General features: G+C 38.1%; 2 protein-coding genes across 4 annotated transcripts in view; one reads left to right on the top strand and one right to left on the bottom strand.

Annotated features, from left to right (window-relative positions):
• The window catches only part of LOC121354082 (interleukin-5 receptor subunit alpha-like), a 58,388-nt gene that overhangs the window by 4,171 nt on the left and 31,352 nt on the right, over nucleotides 1–22,865 (top strand). The window contains exon 2 of one of the 3 annotated variants that reach the window (XM_041468435.1): nucleotides 9,315–9,410. In XM_041468435.1, coding sequence (XP_041324369.1) covers nucleotides 9,315–9,410 — 96 coding nt within the window. Of the gene's footprint in view, nucleotides 1–8,853; nucleotides 9,411–10,210; nucleotides 10,324–22,865 lie in introns of those variants that run through there. The other 2 variants (XM_041468437.1, XM_041468436.1) reach the window with 2 other exon arrangements.
• LOC121354085 (granulocyte-macrophage colony-stimulating factor receptor subunit alpha-like) lies at nucleotides 115–21,823 on the bottom strand. The gene is made up of 13 exons (XM_041468444.1): nucleotides 21,696–21,823; nucleotides 21,428–21,603; nucleotides 20,564–20,703; nucleotides 19,950–19,988; nucleotides 19,070–19,211; nucleotides 10,117–10,246; nucleotides 9,850–10,025; nucleotides 8,359–8,498; nucleotides 5,444–5,482; nucleotides 4,341–4,470; nucleotides 3,030–3,126; nucleotides 2,444–2,525; nucleotides 115–1,654 (listed from the first exon to the last, which is right to left on the bottom strand). The coding sequence occupies exons 1-13, from the start codon at nucleotides 21,821–21,823 to the stop codon at nucleotides 1,580–1,582; spliced, it is 1,494 nt and encodes a 497-aa protein (XP_041324378.1). The 3' UTR covers nucleotides 115–1,579.

Here is a 22,865-nt window from a genome sequence, read left to right as displayed (position 1 = left end):
ATCCCTGAAAGTGTTCAGGAAATGACACTTTGGCACTCAGTATGTGGCACTGAATTGCATGGCTTTGTTGGAAAGGTGGTGGTGCTAGGTCAAGGGTTGGACTCCATGATCTTGGAGGTATATTTCAACCTTGATCATTCTGTGATTCAATGATTTTACATTGTATCCTGGAACCCTTCATCAGGGTTCTGTCTGTAACACCTTTCCTGCATCAGTTGAATATGTTATCCCTCTCCAGGAGAAAACAGAAAACAAAGGAACAGTTTGTTTAAGTTCTACTTAACAAGACCCCCATGCCATCTCTTGATTGTCTCGATACTGTCTTTATTATATTTTACTATTCCCTTCATCAGGTTGAGCCACTGGATGGTTGTTCATAGCTCATGGTTAGGTTTTGGTGGACTGGAGCCAAACTATGCCTCACTCTGGCAATTTTGCCCAAGAGGAGAGTTACTGTGCAAGGTTATGTAAACCAGTCTGTTAGAACCCCACCAGCCTTTTAGCAAGTTATTGTGAGCATTTCCATTCTGACCACTGCTGCATACTGGGAAAAATACAAAGATGGTTTACAATTGTGTCCAGCATGAATTCAGCCTCTTTTAGAAATTTGCTTTTTTGTTCTGACCTGCTGCAAAAAGCTTCCCAGGTGAGTCTTTGACCAAAAGGTAATCATTAACTGTGTCAAAGGCAATAGGTGTGCCAAGAGCTGTTTGTGTTCAGCCACGGTATAAGCTGCAGAAAGTACAGCACTGGAAGGCGCCCCAGCACTGGAACATGTCCAGGAACAACTGTTCCCAGCATTAGTTCAGCCAGGATTTACAAGTAATGTCCTGAACAGCTCCTGGACATAGTCCAGAGGTTAGCTCAGGCCAGGGCTAATTTCTAAAGGTAGTTTGCATGTGTCCACTTTATTTAGGGGTTTAAGAAAGTGTGTCTGGACTCTTGTATGTGAATTGGCGCCTGTGCAAGAAAAGAGTCCCAGGAATATTTAGTCTAATAATAAAACATCTAGTACCATTTTAAAATTAGTCTAATAATCAAATAGCGATGTTCAAATGTCTAGTGTAAAAATCTGAGCGAATCTCATTTTTCTAGTTGCCCATGTGTACTTGAAGAGCTCCAAAGAAACTTCTAGTATGAGATGACCCATTTTTGGCAGTAGAACAGTGAAATTCAGGCATTAGAATTTTAAAAATTTTATTAAACTCAATAAATTAATAATTAATCTTTTTAATATGAAATAGAAAGACAGTTATTTTTCCTTAAGATTAAAACGTAACTAAAACTTCTTGAATAAAATATTCCAAACATATTTACAAAATAGAAGATATCCAATAAGGACAACTTACCCAAACAGTTAAAATTAGCTAAAAATAAAAGCAAATACAATGGCATTTAAAAAGATTGCATATGAGGTATCATTCTCTCTTGGCTCCAACATGCTTATATGTGAGAAAAAGAACAAAGTAAAGAAATTAAAGAAAGTAAAGAAAGTAAACAAAGTAAAGAAATAAAGACTTTCCACAGGGATACACAGTTGTCTGAGAAATGCACTTTCAGACTCCTTCATTTTTCTTGGTTAACTCACGATGTCAGCAACTAATAATATCTCTTCATTTTCAGATGTTATTGACTGTATTTTGCTCTCCATCAGCTGAAAGGAAAATAAAAACTTCCATCAGTTTTATACATAATGTTTGGTCAGTCTCTACTAATGCACAATTCTGAGAGTATTTCACCTATTTTTGCTGTGTGTGACCACCACAGTCTGTCCTGTTTCCTTACAAAATCCTATTTTGAACTGTTTTCTGTGTCACCTTCTTTTCTTTCCTGCGTGTGTAACTTGCAAGTGGGTAAGTAGGCAAGGTGTGCACCTGGAGGGATTCAGGCCTGGAGGGGGGGACCTGGGGGGACACAGGGCTCAGACACTGGGGTCAGGTGTGAGGAACTTTATGGTGGTTGTAGATGAAGAGAGCAAGGAGATGTGCTAATCTCACTGGCAAATTCAGCCCTGCTCGGCTGGGGAGTAGCAGGAGGACTGTGATGTCTAGAACCCTATTTTAGAGACTGCTGCTGGTGTTGATGAGGTGCTGGTAGAAGCAGCTGTGCTGGTTTTGTTTCTGACTGCCTCACTCTGTTGTGTCATTGTCCATGTCCTTGTGTTGGGACAGTGAACAGCCCTTCCTGCTGCCCGGATCTACCAATGGGAGCATCAGCCTGTGCACCTGTGAGACTGGAATGGGAGAAACCCCGTGGTTCTGAAAGAGCACTGCATTTGATTTCCCTTAAAAAATTCTCCTGCTGATTTTCTTTTCTTTTTCTTCAGAATATGGCAAAGAGAAGAATGATCCTCAGTAATAAGTTACTTATCATTTAAAAATTCAGCCAGTAGAGCCTTGTATTTATTTCACACATTTAATATAAAAATAGAAAGAGAGCATACCTCTGGATTTGTATCAGCCAGTGTAAAAAAAGCAGGTTTTGGTCCTGGGATCTGTGGAAATGCTGCCTTCCAACAGCCAGTCCTGGGAATCAAAATGTATTGAATAAAAAATTAAAATTGAATAACCATAATGTGACAACACTATTGCATCCTTGAACTAGCTCTTATCTTCCTCTCCACTCTTAGAAGTAAACTGAAAAATATACATAATCTCAACACAGAATGAACATATATCAGGAAAACATTAATAATTTAGAAGGTAATAGATTAATTTCTGATTGAAGATTTACTAGTAGTAAATTTCCTTCTTTGACAGAGAAAGAAATTTCTCCTGCTACGTCACTACAAACAGTGAAAAGTGGGGGTAAAAGTCTTAACAAGTTGAGAGAGCTGTATCTTCTCTGAATTACTGTATATTTCTATGTAAAGTGCATGATACAGGAGAATATACTTTTTCTTTCCATTTCTGTTTCACTTATGGTGTTTACCTACCCTACAGACACCTCCACCTTATTTGTTTAAAAACTTTAGGTGTTACACACACACACACAGAGAAAATAAAATAAATGCATAAATTAAATATTACCTCTTGCAGAAAAAAAATGTGATGATTGCCATTAAGGGTGTTGCAACTGCTACCCCAAGTAAAATCCATAGTGAAGAAGATATAATTTCCTCATTTCCTGGAAGCGGAACATTAATAAATTAAAAGTAGTAGTAGTAGTAGTAGTAGTAGGAGTAGTAGTAGTAGTAGTCATATGAGGAATAGTTACAGAACATGGAATAGTTTGGGTTGGAAGTGACCTTTAGAGATCATCTAATTCCAGCCACTCTGCCATAGGCAGGGATGCCTTCCACTAAAGCAGATTGCTTAGAGCCCCAGCCTGGCTTGGAGCACTTTAAGGGATGGGGCATCCACAACCTATCTGGGTAACCAGTGCCTCATCACCCTCAAAGGACGAATTTCTTCCTAAAATCTAACCTAAATTTACACTCTTTCAGTTTCAAGCCATTCCCTCTTGAACTATAACTACCTGTCCTTGCACCAAGCCCCTCTGCAGCTCTCTTGTAGCCCCTTTAGGTACTAGATGAGTGCAACAGGGTGTCTCTGGAGCCTTCTCTTTTCCAGGTAGAAAAACCCAAACTTTCTCAGACTGTGAGAGGTGCTCCAGCCCTCTGATCCTTCTTGTGACCCTCCTCTGGACTTGCTCCAGCAAGTCAATGTCCCTCCTGTGCTGGGGACCCCAGAGCTGGATGCAGCACTGCAGGTGGGGTCTCAGCAGAGCAGAGGGGCAGAATCCCCTCCCTGGTCCTGCTGCCCACGCTGCTTTGGATGCAGCCCAGGACACGTTTGGCTTTCTGGGCTGTGAGTGCCCATGGCTGGGTCATGTCCAGCCTCTCACCCACCAGCACCTCCAAGTCCTTCTCAGCAAAGCTCCTGTCAATTCCTTCATTCCCCAGACTGTATCAGCAGCTGCCCTGACCCAGGTGCAGCACCTTGAACTCAGTCTTGTTGAACTTCATGCTGTGTCAAACATCTGCTGTGGTGACTGACTGTGGTGAATGCCTGAAAGGTTTCACTCGGTATAAAGATGAATTCTGTCATTTATCTCTTTAGCAGAAATGTCTGATGGGAAGAATTAACATTGATCCTGTTTGTCCACCCCCTGGAGTAAGCAGGAGCTCACTACAGCTGCAAAGGTGTAATTTTTAATGTTATTTCCAGTGTTAGAAAGTTAAGAAATCGATTAAGTCTCTTCCCACTCTTCTCTGTAGTGTGGTGTGAAACAAAACATTTGCCAATCCTTTTTACCTGTGTGTGTCCATAGGTGTGTGACAATGTGTGAGGCAGAAAGGACATCCCTGTCTGTAGCCCAGGGCATGGGTTTGTTCTTACCAAACTCAACAGGTGCACTCCATTCCCCCCAGGCTGGGTTCACAAAGCAGGCACTGCCAGCTGCTCTCATTTTCAAGACGTATTTCTTTCTTGTGTTTGATCTTAGAAATATGTTACTATTTTCCCCTTCCTAAAAAAAACCCAAAAAATGAGTTGCTTTTCTTTGTTCCATGCCTGTGTTGACAATATGCATGTGCTGTTCACCAGTGAAACTTTTAAGAGGCTGTGAAAGCATTGCTTATTAAAGAAGACTGCTTTAATAGAGAAAAAAATCATTATTATTATTTATATAATATATACACAAATATGTATCTCAAAAATAACCTGACACTCATGTAACTTTTTACATTTAGAAGCATTTAATTTTTTACACTATAAAAGTATAACCTGTGATTTCTTGTGTTATTGATAACTTCCCTAAGCACACAGAGAGGTATAAAAACATATTTAACATTCATTTTAGTACTGCTAGAACTGAGTGATTTGAGGAATAAGGTGTCTGTGAACCTGCCTCAGTGTCTGCATTATGAATTTTCAGAAAAAGCATAACTTTCCAGACAAACCTGTAAAATAAGTAGATGACTGCAATACTCAGTGTCACCAGAATTTAATGTAATACTTTTTCTATTCGTGGTTTTTGCATAGAGGTGGGTTGTGCAAGCTGCACTGGTTAAAAGGAGGTGCAGCATGCCTGGATGACAACCTCCATCCCAAAAGGACTTTTTTGGTCTATGTTTTTCATAAACAGAATTGAATTCCTAGGAGATACTTTATCTTTTCTCTGTAGTCAGTGATGTGTAAGTTCAAAGTCTGTTCCAAGTATTTGAGAAGGAGAGTGGACAATATAATGAAAAATTGGGAGATTTTTCAAAATACTTGCAGAAAAGCAATAAAGTTCTGCCCCTGAATGTATGGTAAATTACATAAGTAAACATGCCATGATGATTCAGCAGTTTGATGCATTCATGAAATCCATAAATAAGGTTCCCATAAAGCATAGGACACTGAGCACATACTGATTTAAAGGTATTTGCATACAAATACTATTCACAGCTGACAATGAAATGAACATGTATTGCTGAATAATAAACAAACAGACTCACTTGTATGGAAGTATATATGGGTTTTCCTTTAGGATTATCCTGTAAATTGAATGAAAAAGAAAAGTAATTGACTTTATTTTTATCATTCCTTGTTTTATGTTTCAATAATAATTAATTTTATCTCCTGTTCCATTTTTCTGCATTCTCAAATTAGTGATTTGTATAACACTTAGTATCTAATATCTAATTCATCTACAGTTTATATAGTAATTCATCCAAGTTTATATAGTAATTAATTCTGCTATGGAAAGATATTTGTTTTCCTTGTCATCACAGCTGAGATATAAATTTTATTTCAGATTGAAACACAAAGCAAACCAGGCCTAAATGAAAATTATAAACTTAATCTTATACACACTAGAAAAAAAGAAAAAAAGAAAGAAATAATCTGTGAAATAAAATTTTTCATTTACATCTAATGTTTTAATATTGCAATAAATGTCACTGTATGTAATTGCAAATATTATGTAAATAATATTTTGTTTTCTTTTAGATGAAAATATTTGCCACTAGCATGGACTGACAGATATTTTAGGTTGCCCTCCACTACATTTTTGATAGATAGAATAAAATTTGTTCATCTTATTTGAATAGCCATAATAACTACCACATAATGTACTGACCACACACAACTGATGACTGCAGAATATATCCTCTCCATTAGACAACTAGTTAGGTATTTTTGTAATTATTTTGCGATACACCATTTTAGAACAAAACTCAATTAATCCAGACTTATTTTTTCAAATAACTGCATGCCTGCTCATGTGGCATCTGAACAGGAGGCTGTTCAGCCTGGAGAAGAAAAGGCACTTGGGAGAGCTTCCAGCACATTCCAGCACCTAAAGGGTCCGACAAGAAGGCTGGAGAGGGATTTTTCACAAGGGTATGTGCTGATAGCACATGGGGGGATGGCCTTAAGATGAAGGAGGGTAGGTTTAGATTAGATGTTAGAAAGAAATTCATTACTGCACTGGTGGTGAGGCACTGGGATAGACTACAGAGAAGTTGTGGATGTGTCTGGAAGTGTTCAAGGACAGACTGGATGGGACTCTGGGTAACTTGTCTAGTGAAAGGTGTTCCTGCCATGGCAGGGGGATTGAATTAGATGGCCTTTGAGGTCACTTCCACCCCAAACCATTCTAAGATCTTATAAAGCAAGCTGCTGTCCAGGACACCTTCTAGTGTCTGCTGTCAAGCTAAATTATGCACAGGGATCAATCTAGGAGAAATATCTGGCCAATGAACCCCTTGTTCTTTATTGATGCAGGAGTAACCTGAAAGTTTTCAGTGAAGTGATTACAGAGCACTGGGGGAGATGGTGAAGGGCAGGAAGTCCAGATGGTGTCTCCTCAGGCCTTCCAGTGAGAGGGAAAGGCTTGAGCAGAACTGTAGTCATCCAGCAGGTCAACACCTGGCTGAATAACTGCTGCCACAGGCAGGGCTTCGTCTTCTATGACCTTGGGATCCTTTCCGAGAAAGAGGGGCTACTGGGCAGGAATGGGATACATCTCACCAAGGAGGGTGATTGCATCCCTGCAAACAGGTTTGGGCAACTGGGCCTTCTACTGTGTATGAAGGAGTGCCTTGTGTGCACAGAGCTCTGTCTTGGGATAAATAATGGACCAGTAAGAGAACTTGTGCGTAGGCATGACGGGACAGACCAGCAGAGTTGTCAGTGATAAAGCAATACATTTGGCATTTACCGAAGACATTTTTATGGGTAAATCTTCCAAAGATATGATTATAGCTGCATCTGATAAGTGTCAAAGGAGCCTACACCGCTCAATTGCTGGAATAATTGCTGTACCTTGACATAATTAGCTTGGTGAAAACTGCTAATGATGATGAAAAAATAGCTAGAAATTTCAGACAAAGTATGAATTGAGTATTCTTTATAAAATGAATATTACATATATTAAAAGTTATTAGAAAGTAGGTATTGCATTACTGCAATAGATTTTATTCCAATGTCAGACAGAGTTTTCAATAATGCTTCTTTGTTACAACAGCCAAGTGATTCAGAGAAGTAATGCTGTTTCACGGCAGTTAGCTGGGCTTTGCAAAAAGCCTCGTCTGTGAAATAGTAAACCCAACCCAGACTAAGAAATTCCAAACTCCTGAATGCCTTCAATCAGTCACTAAGTGGGTGTCCAAATCTGGTTGTAGCTCGGGAAGATATTTCCTTTGCAGTCTCTGTCTGCCACCCTGTGGCCTTTAGGTGCAGCTCTGCCGCAGTGGAGCGCAGCAATCCCATTCCTTCCCTCTTGCTGCCAAATGACTTGTAAAGCCAAGGTCACCCACCACTAACCCGTCCTTAATCACGCTGCCTTTCTGCTTTCTCTCACATTTATTTTCCTTTTGTTTATCATTTTAAATCTTCAACTTTTGGACCAACAGGTGTGATGCTTATATCTGAGTAAGCATTTAATACATGGAGAAATTAATTAATTTCTATTAATTCAATTGTTAAGTGAATGCCCATTTCTATTTTCACTTTTATAGCCCAGCTATGGCCTTCCACAGAGATCCAGTTCCATTGGAAATACTCCCAATCCAGGGCAACTCCAACAAGTTTCAGTGAAAGAACTACTTTTTCTAAGTGCTGTCAGAGAAAAAGATGTGTTGTATTTGAATCTTGATTTACCATGCTTCTTCTCTGGGACTGTCCCAGACATCTAGTGTATCTCCAGCAGTGTCTTACTCAAGAAGGCAGGGATTAAAAAAAATAAAAATGGGGCAGTATGACAGAGCAGGATTTGTTATGGGCTGGAAAAATGCAGTCACAAAGGAATAAGGTGCTATGTATGGGGAAGGCTGCACCATAGAAGAGAGGCTTATTTATTTTTCACTCATGTGTATTGGTAATTGCAAATATATGAATTAATGTTAAGTGTAAATGAAGACATTCTTACCTTATACTTTATGCTAATTTCATATTTAAAGCACATGTCCTTGTTAGAATGACTTATCTGGGGTCGTTGCCATTGAATTATGCAATAATTTTTAATTTCATCACAGTTGACTGTGATATTTGATGGAGACATGAGCTTTTCTGAAATGATATAACCAAGAATTCATTAATTAAAATCACTTGATCTCTTTTTTATTTGATGAAAGAGAGTGAAATTGCAAGTAACACCTCTATGAAGAAAGACACCTGTTTTTCTTAGGACCTATTAGAAATAGTTTAAAGACCAAAGTTTTCTAAATCATGTACACAGGATCACAAAACAAAAGAAAAGGGACTAAGACAGGAAGCATGATATAGGAGCATACAAAGAAATAATCCCCTCCATTTGTTTTTCTAGAGGAGTAAGGTAAAACACTGTCTTCTTTTTAAGAGAATTTATTACTGTGCATGAACTAGCTGTTGCTATCCCTGAAGTAAAAATTATTTTTTTTTTTTCTCTAAGCCTCCTCATGATGCTTCTGCGGCATGAAGGTTTTGCTTTCAATCTGTTGTGAACTATGCAGCTTATTCCCTCCTTGCAAAAGAAATAGCCATACAAAATTCACACAAGACACTAAATTTTTAATAGTCTAGCCAACCTCTTCATGTGTTGCCCCCCACTTCATAGATGTAAGCAAAAGTATGAGGATCTTTATATTTTGATCATTGCCAATGACTTGATTATTGGAACAGCAGAAGCAGAAGACAGTCACTTATGGCAGAAAGGGTGACAAAAGGCTGATAGAGGAAAGTTTAGTACCAGCTAGAATACTACTTTACATCAGTCTTTAGGGACAGGACTGACCTGCTTGTGATGGGCTTACTTGGTCAAAGAACAATCTTATTTTATCTGCCATGAGTGACATTACAGCTCAGATTCTTCTTATAGAACAAAACCTTTTCTGTTCAATCTTTTAGCACAATACCAGAAGCAGTGTGACATTTCCAGTGAGACTTTGCTGCAGTAACAGAAAATGCACAGGATGCTTTCAAGTACAGCACCACATGCCTAAGGTATGTTGTACATGTCTTAATTCATTTACTACAGGGTATGGTGTCCGGTATGTCATCCCCACTGGCAAAGAAAAGCAGAAATTAGTGCTCAGATAAACTTCTAAAAAGTCTCCTCTCTCTTCTATTGAGAGGTTTTTGGCCACCACTGAAAGGGCAGCAGGAGAAAGTAGTTTTTAAAGTCTTGTGGACCTTGCTTGAGAAAAACCTAAAACTCATAAGGGTAGATTGCTACAGAATCTGAGATAGAATGCAGCTGTGGAGCTTTCCTGTTTAATTCCCCTCTTTGTCTTTTGCTTGAGGAATAGGTTTTCTTGAGGAAGCCACAGTCTCTCACTCTCAACTCTAGGTGAGACAAGATACATGGTTCCTCCTCAGGGATAAATGCCCTACTATTTTCATACAATAATTGAAATAAAGCTAAAATAAATTAGTTACTTACCAATTTTATACAGATCAATGTACTCATCATAGAACTGGATCAGAGAGTCTTTGCTAGACCCATTCACCAGGAAGTAAGCTTTTTCAATCCCTATGCTCACGTTTTGGAAGATACATCCCACATTTCTGCAATTTTCATCTTTAATGTAAAGCTCACATTCCATCTGATTGTCCACTCTGCATACAGCAAAATATTTCAGTTAAACATGGGCACTGTGATGTGTTGAATGAGAATTCAGACTTCTCTGTCTCAAGCAGACTTACTTACCTTGATTTCTGCCAGTAGAGAAAATACTGTGTGTCTGCTGGAGCATCCCTGCCTGCTTGCCAAGTGCAGTTCATGAGGAAGATGTTATAAAGCACACAGGAGAAGTTTCCAATGGCTGACCCCTTCATGCCTGCAAACACAGGAATATCCATGATGAGGAAAAATCATGTGACTCCTACAAGCTGGAGGATCATGGCACACACTTAGGTATGTTAGACTCCAAGTGGTTATTGCTTGGTTTAGGAATGACTTATTTTATTTTTTTTTTTGCTAACACTGAAAGATATTTGCCCTGATAGATTCAATGAAGAATTTTTTTATGGATAAATCCCCCAAAGATGTGATTATAGCTGCAACAAAACAATTTGTGTAGAAAAAAAAGCTGGTGATGTCAGGAGCACTGCATAAACGTTATAGACATACCTTGGATGGCTGCTATTTTAAGGTCTAAAGATTGTTTTTCTACCTGCTATGTATAAAGTTAAGGATGAGTAGATGTAAGGCAGTGGGTAAATAGCTGTGAGGAGAAAATATCAAAATAGGTCACAGTAATATCCATCAACTCAAGTTACCCAATGTGAATGTGGTAAGTTTGCTGAGGGTGTTAGCTCACGTGTTTTCAAGGATGTCGATCAGACAGAAGGAAGAAAACTTTTACTGTGTGGGCAGTGAGGCAATGGAACACGTTGCCCAGAGAAGCTTGGATGCACCATCCTTGGAAGTATTCGAGGCTGTTTTGTTGGGGCATTGAGCAACCAGGTGTACTTCAGGGAATACCTCCCTGAAGGAGTTTGAACTAAGTGACCTTCAAGGTCCTTTCCAACCCAAATAATTCTGTAAATATGATTCTATAACAGAGGAACACTCACTTCTAAAAATTCAGTATCAAACCCAGTAAAAAAAACCAAAATTGTGTCCAGGATCTTTCTTAGCATGCAGCAGGTACTTTACTTGTAAAAAAACCTTCATTCAACTTAGTACCATATATTCCTCTGACAACTTTTTAGGTTTTGTCTCAGACATCCAGACACCCCTCCAGTCTAGAGACTCAGTAAATACCTCAGCAAACAAAACAGCTGGAAAGAAAAAGATGGACCTACCTTTTATTTCAAAATGTCTTTACCTTGTTTATTTTTCTGTTATAATCTTCAGGTTCAGAGAAGATGGAAAGACTGTATTTTAAAAGACTGTATATCTATAAATAGGGCTGTTTCCCTCGCTGCTTGTGTTTTGGGGAACCATCTTAGTGTCGGAAGTGTTGCAAAATAAATGTTCATCACTTCCCCCCTGATTCATAGCAAATTTTGTAATTGCCCAACTCAGGATTTCTTATAACATGAACAAGAAGTTAGCTGGTTAAATTTCCCCTTTTGTTGCACCAGAGTATGGCGGTTTGGGACTCCAGAATGTGCTTAAATTTACTTTTACAGGTATTTCTCTCTAGCTCTAAACAATACTGACAAGTACAAACCATCTCTCCATACAAACCACCTCTGGGGGACGGAAGATGGGGGTTCTCCATGGTCCTTACCATCAGGGTGAGGCCTGGCAGTCCCAGCTGGCACCTCCAGCCCAGATCAGGGCAGCTGTGGACCCAGGGCAGCCCCAGCCCTGACCACCAAGCATGTCCAGGCAGGGCAGGGCTGTGGGAACCTGGAGAATGGCTCTGCTGTGGTACCAATGGGCAGGGGCTGATGGGTCTGGGGGGCTGATGTGGGGTCCTGGGCTCTAGGCATGATGGGGAAAGCTCCAGGGACTGGGCAGGGATAACCAGGTCTGTGGGGGTTCCCAGGGAAGTGACAATGTAAACTGTAAATGTTCTTTAAGCAGATGGGAACAGGGGATTTCAAATCTTGGATATGATGTCTTCAGATAAGATATATCACTACTAGAAAGTGTCATGTGTGTTTGTCCGCATTTCATTCCTCCCCATGTGAAAATAGCCAAACTACAAACTGCCACTAAAACAGAAAAAAATTGCAGGTAGTAAGCATCCAACTACAATCAGTGGCTCCAGGCCCCGCTGTTGAGCATTTATTACCTTTTTGGGTCACAGCCATGCATTTTCTAAAGAAGAGAGTTATTATAAACAGTATAAGACATCAAAAGCTCCTTTAAACCATGAAAGGTTTTGTTTCACAGAAGGCAATATAATTTGTTTAATATGGAGATTTAAAATGCATGTAAAGTAATTTAATTTCTTCACATTGAAATTGAAGCATCACTAGAAAATATGACATTCTTCAAACATCAAGATATGTCAACATTTTCCTCTTAAAAACATGCAGATCCTTTCTGCTTGGAGTTAAAAACTTGTAGGAAAGAATACAGTCCATGTACTTCTCTAACACTCCCGTTTCTTGGCTACTATATATGGAAAAATTCACCTGTTGCTCAACAGTTTTCCAGGGCAGTCCAGGAATTGCCTTTATCAAAATGCCAAAGTCATTCCAATCCTAAAGCTTCTTTATTCTTTATTGGAATGATTTAACCTTATCAGCAGTAGTTCTTACGTACCAGCTATTCACAGATGACTGGGATAAAATTATGTCCAAGAGTGGAAGCCAAGGGTAGCTCAGTGCTGTCTTTCCTTGGAGACAAAGAGGGCTTACCTTCTAGAGATCCAGAAATGCCCAGGCTCATGAGTATTTCTTCTTTCTGGATTCTGGCTAGAGTGTGAGATTGTTGACTGATGAGCTAGAAGTGGGCAGTCATTTTCTGGATTCATTATCGCATGTTGATTGTAAATATTAGTCATACTGAGTTGTTGCTGAGGCCAGCCAACACCACAAAGAGGATATCTGACATGTTTTCTTCTCCTCAACACGTGTGGTTTAAAGTGAACAGGTGTAGTGAAGCAAGTCTATTCATCATATTGGAAATTTTTAACTGCAAAATTATTTTCTACCAAAAAACAAACAAAAAAAAACGAACAAACAAAAAACCACCAAAAAAAAAAACCCCAAAAAACCCCTACCTCACTACCTCACTTCTGCTCACATGCAGTACTAAAAGCACAGAGCAAGGCATGAAAAAGGAACTGAAGTATTAAGTGGCACTCTATGGTTGTGTTCATGCATTTAATCGCATCTGTTAGTAACTCGGTGTTAACTGAGGAGATGAACAACTCACTTTGAGCATCCAGACCTTCAAAAACTCCAGTCATCCGTAGAATCAAGAACCATGAGAGAATCGACAGAGCTTTGCCTGGTCTTTTGTGGTTTCAGAGGGAAAGACCTAAAACAATGTTGGCTCTATAGGGACCAATTCATGGGCACTCACTCTATTCATGCTAGTACAGAATAAAAATGTGGCAAAGTTTTTCTGAAGCATATCTAAGAGACAAAGGGTGGGAATGACAAGATTGTATGTATTGATGGATATTCTACCAAAAAGCAGATTTAGTCAAATAAGTGGCTCATTTTGGTGAGAATCACTATGACTGCTCCTATCACATTATAGATGTCAACAGACAAAGTAAATGAAACCTTGGACATCAGGTCTGAGCCCATTATAGTTGTTCAGAGAAAAAAGAAGTCCATTTTCAGAAGGTTCGCTGTACTTCTAGATTAAATAAATTCCAAACATAACCATGTACTTTTTTTTTTTTTTTTTTTTTTTGAACACTGACTGTGCTGTAAAGAGAGAAGAAAGGACTTCTGATCTCAAAAAATGCAAAACCCCACAGTTTATTGTGTCCTCATCTTTGGAAGAAAGCACTCAATTTTGAGGTGGTAACCTATTGCATTTCATGGAGAAAGGGAGTGACGAGTAACCAAGTAATAAAATCAGAGCAGTAAGAAATGTCATGGAGAGTCAAATGGGACTCTGGAAAATTAAGGAAGTCAGAATTTTTGTTTGCCTGCTTTTCCATGCTCCCACTCTGCAGATCTCTTGAGCCTGCAGAGAAGGCAGCAGGGAAGCAGTGTGTTTTTGTGTGCTCTCTCAGATTATGTATCTCTGAAACACAGTGAGGAAGAGTGGAGTTTGAGGTTTTGATTTGGCTACTTTGTCTTTAAACTGGAATTACTGCAGCAGAACAATCCAAACAACCCAGAAGGACAGTGGTGTTTTTGCAGAAAAGGGAACTGTTCTACCCAGGGGATTTCTTTTCTTGTCTATATTTAAGCAAACTCCTTACCTAAGGCTTTCAAAAATGCAAACAAATTAAACACATTTTAAAAATTCCCAAGCAAAGAGGGTGCTACTAAGGGTGCTACCAAAGTCTGTCAAAGACAACTTGAGTGGCCTTGATATCACCCAGGAATTGGAAGCAAAATGAGAAGGAGAAAAAGACAAAAAAGAATAAAGGAGAGAAGAGAAAACTGGGCAGAGACACTAGGGCTGTTTAGAGACTTTTGGCTCTACAGGGAGCGAAATCATTGCAGAAAGAGTATCAAACCAAATGTTTCTCAAAACTCACAAAAGCTTGAAGAATAATTTATGGCTCCAACAAAACCAGCAGTGTTCTCAAGAGCTGTCTGGTGTTTCACTGTACTGGTGTGTTGCAGCTTTTGCATATGTCACAAAAATGCAAATGATAGACAAGACCATTAATTTTTTCCTTGCAGCAAGAACTTTCTAGTTTTTAGCACAGAAGAGAGAAATAGCCATAGGAGACCATCCAAGGCACTTAGTTAAAAGATTCTAAAGCCTGACCATCCTTTCCCACTGATTTTGGGGTCTTTGCCCAGGGATGGTAAAGTGATACCTTAGTCCCACACCTACTACCACTGCCACTGTTTCATGGTTTATAGTTTTCTTGCTAATGTGCTGGTAGTGAACAAGTTTTCTTAATGACTTTTCTGTCTCAGCAGCTTTCACAGTGAAAGCAGTGGGGATGTAAGGGGTGCACCAATGGCCATGATCAACTCTGTGTGAAGCAAGATGGAGAGGATCCAGCAGACTGTATCTGTATAATTGTCCTTAGGTTACAGTGAGTGTTTGCTTTAGTTTTCCCATTTAATGCAGGTGTTTTTATCTTTTGGCAATTTTAACTTAAGTAGAAAGATCCTTCTCTGGTTCTGTTTTAAAAAGTCATTAAAAAAATTTTTATTGAAAGCTCATTTAGAAATTTACTTCCAAAGATGATCTCTTGACAGTAACCCAGTCTAGTGGAGTTTTATCACTGAGAGGACTTTATTTTCCATGATAGGATTTCAGCTACTTGAGACGACTTTAACCATCTTGAGACTTGTTGGAATTATAGAATCATAGAATACCCTGAGTAGGAAATGACCCACAAAAGTCATTGAGTTCAACTCTTGGCCCTGCTCAGGAGAGCCCCAAGAGTCACACCATGTGCCTGAGAGTGTTTTCCAAATTCTTAAACTCTGTCAGGCTGGTGCTGTCACCACTTCCCTGGGGAACCTGTTCCAGTACCTAAACACCTTCTGGGTGAGGAACATTTTCCTGATACCCTACATAAGCCTCTCTTGACACAGCTTCAGGCCATTCCCTGGGTCCTGTCACTGGTCATCAAAGAGAAGACATCAGTGCCTGCTCTTCTACTTTCCCTCACAAGGAAATTGTAACTGCAATGAGGTCTCCCCTCAGTCTGCTCCAGGCTGAGCAGACCAAATGGCCTCAGCCACTCCTCATGAAGCTTCTCCTCAAGGCCCCTCATCATCTCTGTAGACCTTCTTTGGACCCCCTCTAATGGCTTTATATCTTTATTATGTTGTGGCCCCCAGCACTCGAGGTGAGGCCACCCCAGAGCAGAGCAGAGCAGAGCAGAGCAGAGCAGAGCAGAGCAGAGCAGGACAGTCCCCTCCCTTGCCCGGCTGGCCATGCCATGTCTGATATAGCCCAGAACAAGGTTGGCCCTCCTGGCTGCCAGGGCAGGACTGACTCATATTCAATTTCATGCAAATGGAAGGTCAAAATATGTGATTAGCACCCAAATTGAGGGCTTTCTCTCACATCTCCTTATTAGTTGGAGGATTCAGGCTGCTATGCTTCTGTTTCTTCCAAGTGTTATAAAAACACACAACTTGCCTGTACCACAATTAGCAAGTGACAGGCTTCTGCTGGAGAGTTCAAATGCTCAATTTATGACATTTCCCACTCAATACATATACATATGTACATCTGCTACCTGTTAGCAATAATATATTAAGTAATTTTTTCATCTAACAGAGATAGGAAGGGATGAATAAAGGAAGGCAACAAATAGACTTACGGGAAGATGGCATCCAGAGCTCTTGAATAGTACTCACTTTGTATGAGCAAGTGATCTTTCTTAAGAGGATTGATCTTGGATGGTCTTCATACAGTGAGCTTTCATACAGATGTCAAATTTCATTCCTAAAATCTACAATCTCCGTATGGCTGCACCTTTTTTGATACACTGAACCAATGGAGATCCTGAATAAACCCCTTAAGTTTAGTTGTTCTTACTTATTCTTTTGCATGTTGTTGAAAACAGTAAAACAGCTTCCAAAGCAATACTGAAATATTTTTTTCTGAAATACTGCAGTATTCATCATAATAAAAACCAGAAATAGTCCAAACTGTTCATAGAAAATGCAACCAAATACAAGGAGACTTTTAGAGATAAGATCTTGGGGAATTCTCTTTACAGCCAATGCTCTTCTCCCTCCTTCCAGGAGTGAGAGAATATGAAAAACCTCTTAATTTTTGCCAATGAGGTATATGAGCTTGAAAAAAATCAAGTTGCTCATTTCACTTGCATTCCATCACTTCTTCAATATCTGTTATTTCTTCAGTTTCTTTTTCTTTTAATAGATTCATATATTCTGTCTATTAAAGAAAGAATATAACATTTTGTTAGTGCTTCATGCTAGAGATTAGTCACATGGTCATGATTTATGAATCTCCTGTCATTCAAATTTGTTATTTATTGTATAAAGCCTGTAGGAGGACTCTGTCAATTAGAAGACCGAGGTAGACATGTCTAGATGATCACTCCACATAGCTACCAAAGAGGAGCAAAGACTTTTCAAGTAAAAAGCTGGGAAAATAATCTTTTAAAACATAGAAAAGTTAACATGATCAAGGAAGAGAAAATAAAAGTATTTATAAAGGCTCACTCTATAAAGATTCAGCATATCTCTGCAGACAAATTTTGTCTTCCAGACTTGCCTGAAGCCAACCTAAAGACTTTGCAAATTGCAGCAAACTGCAACATGCTCTCCAGAAGGGCAGTTCCTGCAGTGTCTGTGTGTCTGTTCCTTCTCATGAGTCATTCCAGCATTCCACATAAGTTAGCACCTCTGCTAACATTCTGCTCTAGTTTCTTGCTTACCGTACCGTAGAAACTTTTACCTCCTTTAGCATCATTGCCAACTACTAGCATGCTAAAATTACTGAACATTTCTTTGTCCCTTCTCTCCCTGCCTGATTCTGCATTATTATTGTGCTGAGAAACTTATGCTCAGCATTATTTTAGCGATAGCATATGGCTTATAGGGAGAGCAGGGTTTTCTGCAATGCTCCAGGTAGACAGATGACAATTATTTCATAATGGAAAAGGTAAAACAGACCAGTTATTTGTGTGTGGACTTTCTCTGTCCATATCCCAAGAACAAGAAAAAGAAAGAAATTTGATTCTTACTTGTGTGCATCTTTCTGACAGTTAGGTCATACCTTTGAGAATAAATTTTTAAATTTCAGGCAAATGGAAAGAAAGTGTACCTGGAAGTCCATTGGAGAGAGCTCATGGAATGGGTCTCTTGGCTGTGGTACTGTAGCAGATGTTTTTTTCAAATAAGCCCTTCTACAGTGACAAAAAGGTTTGGTGAAGAAAAGACAGTTTGCAAACACATGAACACTTACTATATAACAATGCTCCTGACTTACTATTTTATTTCTCTAAGACATAAGCAGTATTCTTCTAATTCAAAAGTAGCTAAAAATTGCATAGGCTGAATACAATGTTATAATTTTGTTGTTCAGAATTTAGATGACAGTTATTTATTTTATGACTTCCTAAGACCTTATAAGAAGTTGGTTTTTTTAAGTATGTGAAAAGAAAATGTTGTCAAAACATGGAAAACATTTCATGTACCACCTGTCTACATTGCAGGGTCTGATGGTAGGAAAGAGGTACTGATATAAGGTATTAATATTAATATTGGCCAGTATTGGAAAACATTGTGTTATATTAATCAAGTGCATAAGAAAGTTGGGAATCAGAAGTATAGAGCATACTTGAGGAACATCCAGGAGATGATTCCTAGTATAGCTCAGTGTCAATTTTCTCCCCCCCTCGTCTCCTTTAAAAAGAAGCCAGAAATTTTCTGTTGGGGGAAGTGTTATTTTAACTATAGAATAAAAATTTTGCACAAGAAATAAGGCTTACACTGTCATGCAAAGGAGAAGTGTGAGACCTGCTGCCAGGCTTGGTATGAGAAATAGCATATATGATGAAGTAGATGTAAGCTGTTGTGTTCCTGAAAATCAAGCAATCATCAAAGTGTTGGTTAGCATCACAAGACACAAATGATTGCACAGCTATGTGCATTGCATCAGGGTGTCAAACACTGTATGAAGGGATGAAATTTTTAGCACAGCACCTCTTTGCCCTGTGGCATGCAAAAAAAATAGAACTACTGAACAGTACATGGGCTGTCCACAGGAACTTGAAACCTGAGGAACTGAGTCCTACTGAGTATTTAAATATCCAAGGTGGCAGACAGCAACAGCAGGAAAAAGGAGATTATAAATCAGGAGCAGAGAGAGAAGAAGTAAAACAGCTGGCAATAGACTTCAAAAAGATCTGCTTCATTCATTATCCCTGTGCAGGAAGCACTGTCTCCCAAAAATGATTGGAGAACCCCCTAATAATAAGAGACACAGCCATTCTTCGACTCTCTTTGTCCTAGCAAATTAATGGGCAATTACCAATGTGGTTCCATCTGTAAGCATGAGGGAAAAATAAGGCAGACAGATAATAACTGTACAAGGTCAAGGAAGGGATTTTTATTCTTACCAAACTCCACAGGCGTACTCCACTCTCCCCAGTTTGGGCTTACTAAACAAAAGCCTGCATCTGTTGCTCTGATTTTGATGCTGTACCTTTTTTCTGAGCTGAAGCTTTCATATAGGTAGGAGTTATTTTCAATGATTGCTGCCTAAATGCAAAATAAGTAGAATGAGAATTTTTGCATTGTTTTAATATAATTATGATAGAATTTTATATTTTATATTTATATAATCTTTCTAAGAACAGACTAGAGTGAAATAATTAGAAAATTATCCCTTAGTTAGTTTGTTTCATCTTAGTTCCTCTTGTTAGAATATTTTTATTATTGGGTAATATGAAGATGAAATTTGCTACATGTTTCCCTGGCTCCTTAGACTCTGCTAAGCAATGGGATTTAAAGGAAAAAATTCTTTAAAGATCTGGCACTTTGTTACAGTGGATATTTTCAGAATCAGAGTAGAGTTCGATAGCCAGATTTTTTTTTTTCTTCCATCTTTATACTGGCCTAATCTTAGAGGTAATATTTTCTGGCCTCTTACATCTCAATCCTTTCCAGAGAGTATTAAAAAAGAAAAAAATCCCCACATTTTTTGTGTTACACAGAATCATGATCCATAGTTTTACATATATATGAGTCTGTTAGGAAATAAAAAAGAATGTAAAATGGAAGATTTTGTGAAGTAATATCAATGTTTACATGTGCAGGTGTTTTTCTACCAAGTTTTATAAACAACAGTTTAAAACTTCAGATTTAGAAAACTTATCAAAAATAAGGCATGTGCAGTACATTGAAACAGGTAGTGTGAAACCAAACCAATTAGTTTGGAAGACACTCTGATAGAAGAAATTTCAATATAGCATAAATCTTAGATTAATACAGACTTACTGTTTGAGATGTAGTTTTGGTGTTTTTCTCAGCATCAGCCTAACAGCAAGAGAAAAGTTTAATTTTTAGAATTATTCTTTTGTTACTATATGATAAAGGGTCTTCTCTCATGGATGTTTGATGTATGTAATATTTTAAATGCCTTCTTTTAAAGAAGCCATTTAAACTGTGAAATTTAAGGTGTTCTTCCACTAAGTGGCTTTTCCTCTCCACTGATGCTCTGAAATATTGCACCATTTAAATTTGGTTGCAGAATTGAGCACATCAAAGCACAAAACAAAAGAAAAAGAAGGCTCAGGTTGACAAAAATCTTTACATTTTAATTGTTAAAACAAAGTACCTAAAATTTATAAATCAACTCGGAAAATGTTTTTTCCGTTGTTTGTTTGTCTTAAACATTTAATTTAGCTAAGTTATGTCTCTTTTTTTTTAATTTTTCACTGTTGGAACAACAATAACCTCACAAATATTTTGAACTTTATTTTTGAAAGATACAGTATTACTTTCCATATTCATTCAAGATTTCAAAAGGAGGGGATGAGAACAGGGTTTATGGTGTTATGTGTGGAAATAGAGACAAACAAAATGATGTTAAATGTCATAATTATTCTTACCTTGTTTTCTATGACAATTTCATATTTGAAACAACTCTTTTTTTTCACATGACTTGTACGAGGTGGTTGCCACCAAATACTGCATCTATGAGAAGCTTCTGTGCAGTTCACTGTGACATTTAATGGAGGGGTGAGTTTTTCTACAATAACATAACCAGAAATACTATTGATTAGTAATAGCTCTCTTCACTCTGCCATTTTAAAAATATAGATAGGTGTTCAAGCAACTGATCTAAAAAGATGCAACTTTAGCAGAATTTCTATATTGTCCCCATATTCTGAAGCAGGACCCCCTGATTTAACATTTCAGTTGAGGAGCCTGGAGCACCAGCTGCAACAGTAAGGAAAACAAAAAACACAAGACGTTTATTACATTTTACTGTATTCAGCATATGATTTCTGCAGGTTTGGTTTTATTTCTTGGATTTAAGTATTTTTGTATTCAAATTAAACAGTTTTTTTTTAATTAACATTCTTCCATTTAAAAAATGGGAGTTTTTGCTCACAGCATTAAGGTAACTGGTTCTTTTCATTATGTGGATGAACAGTATTATGAGATAATAAGACCAAGATCTAGATAGCCCCACTCAGGACTTCTTAGCTAGTTAATTATAAAAATGACACCTTTCTCTCAAAGAATAAATATTTAACTGAAACGTTCAAAATTTTCTGACCTATGATTCCGGGTTGTTTCTGTATTCATTAGTTTTTATCCATTCTTGTACTTTAGGGCTGAGAAAAAGTGAAAAAAACTCCGAAGCTATTATGGGGAGAAATATTTTTTAAATGCATACTTTTTCCCAGGGATGAAATCTTCATTCTTTTAGCATATAACTGGAAATTAAATCAACAAAAAATGCTTACCAATTTTGTATAGCAGTATCTTCTTCTCATATGACTGAATGCTTTGTCCACTTCGGGATCCATTTACCAGGAAATAAGCATTGTTATTTTCTATTGTCACATTTTGAAATTGACATCCTGTGTGCCTTCCATAGATATCTTTGATATAATTTTGGCATTCTGTGACATCTTCTTTCCTTCACATGAAATATTGTATCAATAAAACATTGACAAAGTCACATGTTCAACCACAAATCAAAATTCCCAGTATTCAAGCAGATCTACTTACTTCCAGGACCTCCAGTACAGGAAATATTGGGTGTCTTCTGTAGCAGTCCTGCCCACATGCCAGGTGCAGTTCATGAAGGAAACATTAAAAATGACACAAGCAAAGTTTTCAATGGCTGTCCCATTCATGCCTGCAAAAACAGAAATAATACCCCATGTCCACTCTGCAGAAAGACTGAATAACTGCTCAAATAATACAGGTCTTTGCAAGTTTTTTTAGCAATTTTTTAGCTACCTTTAACCTTTCAACCTAACTCTGAAGATGCTGTTAGGTGTGAGGTGGAGTTTGTCTTAAACCTACCAAAAAACTGTACAGATGCTCATAAGGGAACCAGTAATTCTATACTGCCTTAACACTGCCTGGAAAATAAACCCAGCTACTTTAGACCAGTTTATTCAATCCATTCTAGGACAAGATGAATAAGGACTTTACCATATTTACTTTTTTCCATTCACTGAAAATATAGCTCAGAGGAATCTCTCTAATTCTGAGCTATCCACCTCTATCAGCTAAATCCAAGAGGATTCGTTCCTTTCCATTCTTACCTCATCTGAAATTCACATGTAATTACTAAACAAAAATACTGCCACTATTATTTTCTCAACTGAAAATTTATTATTGAAAATGTCTTTTTCTCCTCATTCTTATACCTATGCAAGTATCACGTGCTGCTTCTCTTTAGGAAAACAGTTGCAGGAGAACAGTACTATTTTCCTCAGAGACATTTCAAACTTCCTTCCACATCTCAAATAGTTCCTGTGCAGATTATTGATGAAAATCTTTAGGAAAATCAAAGTATTTCTGTGTGAAGTTGTTTCCTTCCTGTACCGTAGTTTATAAATTTTCTATGAAAATTGGCTACTGCTAGACTCTGTGCTACAGCACAAGTTATTTCTCAGAGAAGCCTGAACCCTTGCACAGGGGGTAGTTGTGTTAGGAATTCAAAAGCTGAAATGCTGCTGCAGTGTCCAGTCTCATCTATGTTGATTCTAGAGGTGATTAGATGAGAATAAAAACTGTCCGGTAACCTGCTGATATAAGTAACACAAAGCCATATATTTTTTCATATTTTCATCCCACTATGATTTTTATAGCCAATGAAAAGGAAGGTTTGTAACTGAAAAAAAAAAACAAACCCAAAACTTATACTTTGTTTTTAATATGACTATT

This window comes from Pyrgilauda ruficollis, unplaced genomic scaffold (assembly GCF_017590135.1).
Source record: "Pyrgilauda ruficollis isolate IOZ18807 unplaced genomic scaffold, ASM1759013v1 scaffold22, whole genome shotgun sequence".
NCBI lineage: Eukaryota > Metazoa > Chordata > Aves > Passeriformes > Passeridae > Pyrgilauda > Pyrgilauda ruficollis.
The sequence above is the reverse complement of the archived record's forward strand: the minus strand, read 5'-3'. Positions and strand labels throughout refer to the sequence as shown.